Source organism: Argopecten irradians, chromosome 10, assembly GCF_041381155.1.
Source record: "Argopecten irradians isolate NY chromosome 10, Ai_NY, whole genome shotgun sequence".
NCBI lineage: Eukaryota > Metazoa > Mollusca > Bivalvia > Pectinida > Pectinidae > Argopecten > Argopecten irradians.
In genome coordinates, this window is record NC_091143.1 from 41,372,225 (window position 1) to 41,382,387 (window position 10,163).

Sequence of the window (10,163 nt, forward strand, 5' to 3'; positions counted from 1 at the left end):
GAAGCTATAGTGATAGGCTGGTGCCTCGATACTCTAGGTCACGCACGCGAGATTCCGAGAGCATCACTGGATCGATAGCTCTGCTACAAGTGTGTAGTGCCACAACGGCGTCCTCCATGTCGAGTCATCCTACAATATGTGTATAACATATCCCACAGTTCTAGGAAAATATCTACTTTTGTGAAATAGGTATGTATGTGTTTTTTTGTTGTATGATATTTGTTGTTTTATTTTGACTCCTTTAACAGATGTGGATAATGAGTATGACAACATCATGAACAAGGCCTTGCGGTCATATAAACTCCATCGAGATAAGGAAAGGGCGGACACTCGACAAAAATTGCTCAAAACAGCCTACAAGAAACGCTGGCATGTTCCTCACGCCCCATCCCGACCGGCTACACCCGACCGGAAGCCACGCCCAAAATCATCATTGCCTCCAAAGATGGATGCCATTAAGGAGGTTCTTGAGGCTAATACAAGCAACGGAAATAATTATGAGAGGTAAAGGTGGGGCAGTTAAAATGGAGGGATATTTTCATGAGCATTTCAAGCTATGGCCAATATAGAAGTACAGAAATTTCAACACTGCCACTTAAAGATGATTTCTCCCTTTAACGAACTTTGATTTAATCTGCCATTGTCGTTTTGTAAACCACTTTAGGTAACTGATGACATGAAGATATGATATCATATAATGCGAGCCCAATTGCCACATACTACTACTTACAGTACAGTATGTACAGACTGTATACATTTATTAATATTCCAAAAGTACCGAACTTTAGTTGATCTAAAGTACATAAATCATTTTATTGAAACATCTACTATCTGTCAACAATGTGCCGATTACAGTTTTAGATCGATACTGAAAAATGAGCCGTGTCTATTCTTTAGCTAGCTATTAATGTTAATACTAAACGTAAGGTAAACCAATTCGTTAACGCATTTTCATTGCAAGGTCTGGACACAGCATAAAACATTATACATATATGGTATTTGGCGTTAATCCGCTATGGGACTTAGAGGGGGCAGGTATCGATTCACGACCGTGCTGCAAACGTTGTAGTTGAAGTCATTGAGGAATTGGTCAATAACGCAAAGTAAAAATATAGTGTTCACTTTGATAAGCGTCTCTTGGAGCGTAGATCCGCACAGATCTGGTCTTATAATTAGATTTGTATACTCAAATTGTGTTGTTAGAGCCGTAGACACAGCACAGACTAGTACTGTAAAATTGGATAAGCCGTCGATGCACGTTACCAGCTGATCAAGTGTTCATTTCATCTCACTCCCTCTTTGTAACACAAAACTTATATAAAGAAAAAAAAGTTATCTTTTTTAACGATATAACCTCCTCTTGCGATGGCAAAACACCATACCACACATATTTGAAGGTAAAATCCTAATCCTAAGGCAATGTATAAACATCAAAATATTTACTCTGTGATCAATATTTTCTGGGATGTAACTAGCCGAATCGTATTTTCAAATCAAAGTCTTAGGATCACTCGTTTAGTCATCCTGTTGAGGTTATGTATACACAGTTGCATGAGGATGAACTGAAAGCTAGGCAGGTTGGCTGCTTTGCGCAATAACGTTTAATAATTCATTGTACGTAAAGATCAGTACGTACAGATCAGCACTATAATATATATAATGTGATTTCTCTCGACTACCACACCATGCCACCCAAAGGTACTATAACTAGAAATATTTATACACTATCGTTGACTTCAGGTTGTTCAGTTAGCTACAAGGAACTATAATTCTTAGGAAATGTGACTTTCTGAGGTTCTGATCCGTTACGAATATCAATGTTTTACTCCTAGTTATCGAAAATTGGTTTTATAAACGAAACTTGATATTTTCTTCTTACCTAGCAATGCCAGTAAGTGTCAAAAAACATGCTAGCAATGTTTGGTTTGGCTACAATTTAGAAAAACATCGATAAATCTGTTTCGAAACTGTATTTTTAGTAAAAGGCGTTGACAAGTTGTAACAACTTGTGCCCAATCACATACCGCTTGTAATTTAAACATTAAATATGTTTAAATCAATAAGTAACCAGACTAACTCATCTTCGGTGGAGATACACCTCTTCTTTCCTGATGCATGTAGAAAAACGGTGTTCAAAGTGTCATCTTCCCAGAAATCCTCAACTACTGTTACAACTTCTTCATCAAGCCGGAATTGACATTTACTGGTTTTGGAATAGGAAGATACTAGTGTTTAGGCTAGGCGAATAGGCAGGTGTGGTTCGTTCATCCGTATCCATTATATCCTTTCAATTGTGGAAGCTTTTTTCGGAAATGGATATAGTATTTAAAGTTTATATACAATTATCTATAACATGCAATGGCAGTATACCTACCGAATAATTCTGGAGCATAACGATAAAGTGTTATTTTTCAATCATGTTTACAGTGCAATAGAGTCGACTCCCCTTGAGTATACTTCAGTGTGTACGTTTGTGGGGGTCCAGAAGTTATTGATATTACCGTCGGTGCCGATCGGTTCATGGTACAATGGTACTCCGTAGCGCATTGCCCTGATGTTTGTAGTTTTACTCACATTAAAAACAACAGCTATCGAATTTGTCAGGTAGACGCATAATATCACAATATTAATATCATAAAAATCAGAGTGATTCGGTTGTAACATAGTATGTCATGATCACAAGTTCTGAAATTTAGCGAAACGTTTATGTATCTAAAATGGCTAAAATAGTGTCAGTCAGTGTATATCAATATCTCCGGTATGGAAATGAATTGATATATGATTAAAGTGAATAAATCAAATATCATTTGATGTCATCCCTATTGATCGTTCTCTCCTTTGATGTTTTACGTAACTATTGAGGTGTTTCGAGTATTAATGACACAGCCAATCATGTAGAACATGTTTATATTTACGCTGCCACAAACATTACAAATCAATATATCAGTACTGAAATGAATATCTGATCAGACGAGATGTAATTATTTACTTGTGCGAGCAGAACCGTCATAAATACAGGCAATACCTGTATTTTTGCTTGATAAATCGTTATCTGTATCGACCGCATTGATTCGAAGCAAGCTTAGTCGACAAGAATGATATTAAACCTGGAAGCATATCGCGCCGTATATGTTAAGTAGCCGATAAAATCAACCATATCTTCATTCATTTGCTGGATCGATCAAAGCCAATAATTTTTCCCTTGAGAGGCGATGGACGGTACCAGAGCGTGGCTACAACATCGTAAAATCTTTCTCAGAACATATCGGCGAGAGCCTACTTTACCCTTTAATTGGAATAGCCAACCCCTAGATGGTTACCTTGTTCTCAGATGTCCGAAGCATAACATGTTAACTCCTTTCCATGTTCTTAGATGTCCGGTGAACAAATTTGTTTATAGTCAATACGATAAAAATATATATCCATAACGACACTCTTTGCCAGGAAACATTGTAATTGGATGTTTTCACATTCTGAATTATTTATGAATGATATTATTTCGAAAACGTCTTTCTCTTGCAACGTTGCTTTACAAGAAGCAAATTCCCGACAATGCCGTCGCCCTATTACAATGCATGACATATCTATTGTTCATGTTTAGACAATAGCTATTATGTAAGCACATCAGACAATGAATAACCGGACATGAGAAAAGGAAAGAAAATGCACACAAATGTTTTGTTTTCAACAGCATGAATAATTCAGCCAATTGTCTCTGGAATCACACATCTATCATTATTGTGTGTATTTAGCCATACGCACAAAGTTCTGCGCTCAAACATTTTACTATGAATCATCACCATTGAGACACGTAAAAGTGTTTAATATATTTTGAATTAATTCTAGTAGACACAAAATCAATATTTTGTGTCTTCCAGATTTTCTTTATAAAAAGTGGTAGTTGTCTGTTGTGCCAAGCTAAAGATAACATTTTTAAAGTAAATAGTTTATCAAATATGAGAAAGCTGTATCTACAATTATTAACATGGGCTCCCTGTATCAAAAAAAAAACAAAAAACAATGCATTATGCTTAGCGATTGTCTATGTTTATAAATTGTCATAGCATTTTTTAGCTTAAGCGGTGTTTTACAGACATTATCAAACCTCTACGAATAAAGTCAGGTCTAATAAAGAGACGAGCTGAGACAGTTCGTATTGACCGCTTTTATCAATCATACGTTTGGTGTCCACCAACTGATTTTCTGAAAAATCAATCGATTTGCAGTTGCTGTGTTTTTGTGTCAACACAGTTTTGCATATTCCCACGTTTAAAAGAGAGTTATGGCCGATCGTGTGTGTGGTATCTTTGTACTTAAAAGCTGAGTATTGCAGTCATAAATTGTTATCTAGGGAATCGATGATCGTAAATGCAAATAGTTGAAAAACCGCGACATTTTTTTTTGGCGAGATGTCAGATTTCCTGGGTATGTCTACTTTATTCTCAGATAACATAACAAATCATCTACATCAACTGATAATGTCTCGTCAATATCGCATCTGTGGTTCAAAGCTAAAAGTCTGCAAGCCAATTTGTTACGTGCACGATAAATCCGCGCCACACTTGTCAAAGCGCGTGAACCACGCGTGCATCACTGTAAGTCGCTGTTCATCAATGGTTCTGATAGTCTGTACTAAAACGAGTTTTCGTCAAACTCTCTGATCAATATTAACGTCCTAAAACAACTCTGAAAATGGCGACAGCTGCTACAAAAATTATTTATGATCAGACAGTACCGTAGTGGAATGGTTTTATGGTATGTCAAATTGATCCATATTACCTGTTTCTCTCTTTGTGAGTGAGGTTGTCGTGTTTTGTGGTAGTGTACGTGTATACTATTGACACGCACACACATTTCCAATACCGCCAATACATCGCAATGTGTGTCGGGAGGAGGAGGTGGTGGCAACCATGTCTAGATTCAATCAGTGATTCGATATGACTCAGACCTAATGAATCGCACTTCACAACAAAAAATAAGAACTCGATCAACTATTTTCTTTGATCGTCTACTTCAAATGGCAAACTAAAATTAGTTTTACAAATCCCTTTTCGTTGAATTTGTTTTAATTAGATTTCTTATAAGCCAATACGTAGCAAGAAATGACACGACCATCAAATCACTTACATTGGATGTCTGATGTGTCGATTTTAAATATTTAAATCATGCTTAAACTATTTGACTTTCCTCCCCATCAAGAAGGAGGAGACATAACTTTTAGTCAGATTTTAATTTAGAAAATTGTATATGCTTGAAAAGAGATTATTTAACATCCAACCTATACGTTTTAAAAATTTTGAAACATGCTTTCTTCTGTGGTCTGGAGAGCATTTATTGTTTTGTGTGTAGATAAATTCGCGGTCAGTCTTTGTAACTATCGTCGATCTTTTTATATCGTTTTTGTTTCATCACAACAACGAACATTTATGTTATTAAATTATCTCAACATAAAGCATCCTAATTTCACCATTCAAAAAGTTTCTTTTTATGTTTTTTTCCAATAGACAGCAAGCGCACCTTTGGATGTTGTGTAGCTAAATCCATCTATACATCTAATACCGCTTTCGAATATCCGTTATGAAAGAATGTTATGTAATATAAAAGCAAGAACATTGCAATTGCAAAGTACATGTACCACCGCAGTCTGTTTACCGGTATACAAAACGCATTATCTCAGAAGACCAACAAAGGCGACAAGTAAGACATTGTCTTCAGGCTGTGATGTATATGGAACATCTCGTAAACAGCTGATCTGTCATCTGATCGTTGTCTAGACATCTGTCTTATATATTATGTACCAGAAACATTCATGAGTCTGTGTCGACGTGCTTTTCTTGCGGAATCTATTGCAATACTAAATAATGGATATCAGCTATTGTCAGCGTTATTGTGATCGAATCATGGCTTTGTTTGAAATGTTGTCCAGTTATTGAGATGGAAATGTAAATCAGTCGTGGTTTTTCTGACTTGGAGCAATATTATCACGATAACGAGATGTTTATTTTAGTGTCACTGGTTTCAGGCAGTCCCAGATAAAGACAAACCGACGCCACATTGTTTTCGAAGCTATCGGATATTTATACTACTGTGAAATAATTTGTTTTCGTTGGGCTCAATTTTCGTGGATTATGAAAATTTTTAATTTCGTTGGCACTAACGCTTTTTCAACTGATACTTTGAACTTTTTATCGTACTCCCTGAAATAGATGTTAAGCAGTGGAGTACTAGTCATCTTATAAACGCATATTATTTGTATACATTCATGAAAAAGAATCATTTTTCGTGGGGAACGTAACTTCTTTGATTCGTTGAAAATTAAAGGAAAAATAATGATTTCACAGTATCCGACAGAAGACATTGACAGCCTTGATTAAATAGTCCATTATAACCGTACTTAATGCAGATACCACTACGTGTATGCCCTATTCAGTGCTCCATCAACAAAATACACAAAGTAATTATTGTATACTGCATCACATGAAATATTAGTGAATAATTTCTTTCGTGGTTTGGAGTAGAGAATTCAAATCAGCTCGTGGGTAGAAATGTCCGTGGTTAGCCGATAAAACAATCATATAAATTATTCATAAAATGTGTGTTCTTGGTTCCATTGCAACCAATGAAAAACATCTACCCAACGAAGATTCCATGTTATACAGTATAATGCAATATGATGAAAGAATGTTATGTAGGACAGATCAGGAAATCTGTGAATTAGTGCATGTAACATTTTCTTTCCTTACAAACTGTTTAAAGCATTCTCCTGTTAATTGGAAGCATATTATGAAAAAAGCCTCGTAAAGATTTTTTCTGTTTACCTGTCCTGTGTCTTACATTTGTTTTCTGTGTTTACAGTGCGGAACCGAAGAAACCAGTGGACGTGAAACGTGTGACCTTATCAATGGATGCTCCGTCCATGTCTAACTCGTACATACGGAGAACCCAGCAAACTAGCCAGTCATGGTATAGCCAGAGCTGTCCCTCCACAAGCTACCTCAACAGTCACATGATGCGGCAGTACCAATCAAGTGGATCCGCTAGTCCGACCTCGTCCGCCTCTAGTAAATCTTATTCCGGTTCCGGTGCGTCAACGAGAGCCTCGTATTCGCCCCAACTCAAGAAAAAGACTGAATCGTCGCCGAAAAAGCGACCTGAATCAGCAAAGACAAATTATTCTTACGATGGAGGTATATTTGTACCTAACAAGCCTAAACATGACTATTTTGTGATCCATCCTGATTGGGTGTCTGAGGCCATGTCTATACAGAAACTGAGTCTGAAGGAGCGCCGGCCTGTCAGTAGAACAGGCACGTGGCCGGGCAGACGATGTAAAAGTGCTCCTCCTCCTAAACTACGTAATCCGATCACGTGGGACGTGATTAATGGGGAGGATAGCAAGTATTGATGCCGACCGTGTATTTACCATCACAATACTGGAAAAAAAAGTTACTTACCTGATACCATATTCTGTGGATCGGAAAAGAAGGAATCAGGTTCGATGAGCAATCCTCATTCAAACTTCGGTCCTTCTGTGTTCGTTGAATGTGATGAAGGGAATAGCGGTGTAATTCGACAAACACGGAACATGAGAGATGACCATGTGGTATTCTAGCGTGGACGTATATTTATGTTGTTATGTTTGCTTCTACACTCACCAAAATACGTACAAGCTTGATGACATGTATCAGACTGGTACAGTATATATAAGGACAATCGATATGTAGTAGACCTCAATCTTCCTTTTGATGAAATAGATAACTTATATCTCCCTTTGATGTATCCGTTCTTGGATAGGCATTGCTATGCAAGCATTGTTACTTCCGGTCGATATTTATGTGAAGCACTACTGCTACTTCCGCTCTGTATTTGTTCGAGAGATTTATGCTGCAAGCCTGCAACTGAGCCGCATGGACGTCCAATCTCAATTGATTCAAATATTGCAAAGCAAAACTACTTTGGAAGAAATACGAGAACAAGCAACTGCTGTTCAGCTGCGTAAAGACCTTCAATGAGCAAAACAATATCTTTGATGTAAAATGCTATCCTCAACAGTTTGACTTCAAATAAACACCAAGAACATCCGATACTTGTAATTGTGATTGTCAATTCATCTAAATGGATAATATACCTGGATTCCGAATGGCATCGTATACATGTAGGAAAGCAACCACCTATTTTGACTTCCGAAGAACCTGTTTAGAGGATACAAATAAGAGTGTGATGTCAGATAGAGATATGTTCAGAATCGGTCATCTTATTTTTTCTGGTTTTACTTGAAATAGCAAACACTACTGTACGTGAAATGAAAAATGGATTTGGTTTTGAATATCCGGCATTTCTCCACTTTGTAAAGTCCTCAATTATTGTTAGACACATGATTCGTGCCATTCTTTGGTTAAAATTTGCATTTTATAGTTTTTAGCAAAGTATAGAATTCTACCAAGTATGTTGTTCAAAGAGCATACATAGTTTTAGATTAAAACGGTTATCTAGATCTAGCATATGATTATACATTGTTTCATTTTTTACGTTAAATTATAATCAAATTTCATTTTAAGATACTAAACATTCAATCGTTAGATCTAGAGCTAGGTAGATTTTAGAGTACAAAATAACGAGAATATTTGAGATAGAGAAAAGTTTCCCGTGCGCTAACGAAGGCAACAAGTGCCCTTATCACTGCTTCATAACCATCATTTGTGTCGCTTGTATTACCGGGGGAAAAGATATTTTACAATTAATTGTATGCATGTTGAAACTGTTAAGCATCAATCGGAAACTTTCGGCACTTTCCGTAAACAATTTCTACAATTGGATCACCTCGGAGATTTCAGGTATTTCCGAAGATTGCCGGAAATTAGTCCAAAATGTCGCGATTAACTTGTTGGCGGAAAATATTAAAGGTTCCCTGTTGCTGCAAACCAATTTCTTTAAATATTGAAAGTCGCCACGAAAATCTGTTAGTTACCAATACATTATGTGGGATTTTTTTTGTTTTTTTTTTGTGTTTTTTTTTTTTTTTTTTTAATTTGGATAATTGTCAAGATAAGTATTTCTAGCATATTATTGATTTACCATTACATTACCAATGACACATTATGTACTAGGTAAGATATTTTCTTTAATTCAGTTTTAAGGATTTTTTTTTAAATATTGCTACACGTGAACAAAATTACAGTAATTATTTGATTGTCAAGACTCAAAGTGTGTCAAGATTGATAGATTAGTTACTGAACATCTCCATTCATCTTCAGTTCCAATTGTCACTTCATGACATAAATTGGGAGTGAAAAATAACGAGAAATGTTTCAAGGACTTTTTTTAAACGTTCGTTGAACTGTTACACAATTATCTATTAAACAGCATGACTATAGGGGGGAAAGCATAATGTAATGTAATTTGAAAAGACATTTAGTACATGTTGTTGAGCATTTTCATGCACTAGGAGACATGTGCATTTATTGTTTCTTCTGTAAGCATAAGGAAACATCAGGAACTAATAGACGATCACATTTGTAATGTGGTTCCATTTATGTGCGAATTATTTGCCTTGAACATTAAAGTCATATACTTCGCTTGTGTTGTTCTTGTGTTTTTATCTATTATTATTATAAAAGGAAAATCTGAGATCCCGAAAGAATAACATATTATAACATGTACATACCTCTATTTGGAAGTCCAAGGGTGGATATAACGACAGTGAAAGTAACCCTTGGAGTCTCAAGGATGCCCAGAAGGGTTTGTATGGTAGTGGTAGATTGTCAGCCAATCCATAATAAAATGTCGAAAACTAAAATTTCCAGTTCTTCGGTCACCAGAAAGCATATTACACGTTCAAGGTGCATCACTTGTAATGTTATTCGATGCGTAACTGTTATTTGGATCTCAATCTCTCATCGCCTTGTTAACATCCAACAATGAAGAACGTTTCCTATGCCATAATACAGACACTTAACAAGTATATTATCTAAAAGGGATCTTGGTAATTGAAGCCCATCTAAAATTAGAACTACTTCAAAGAAGGTAGCTGTTGAATTCAGGCTTCGGATTTTCAGTTTCGACCTTCGGTAATTAACCCCGTCATTGATGGTACAGATGTAATTAGGCGTTTTTGATATTCCAAATGCAATTTCAGATATAAAAAAAAACCATCGTCACAACGT

The 10,163-nt window shown here is 36.2% G+C and overlaps 1 protein-coding gene across 8 annotated transcripts in view; it reads left to right on the forward strand.

Annotated features, from left to right (window-relative positions):
* The window catches only part of LOC138333928 (uncharacterized), a 67,640-nt gene extending 58,065 nt beyond the window's left edge, over positions 1-9,575 (forward strand). For all 8 annotated transcript variants that reach the window (XM_069282593.1, XM_069282598.1, XM_069282596.1 and 5 more), the window contains 2 exons: positions 249-504; positions 6,856-9,575. In XM_069282593.1, coding sequence (XP_069138694.1) covers positions 249-504; positions 6,856-7,405 — 806 coding nt within the window. In that variant the 3' untranslated portion in view covers positions 7,406-9,575. The remainder of the gene's footprint in view (positions 1-248; positions 505-6,855) is intronic.
* Positions 9,576-10,163: the final 588 nt, after the last annotated feature.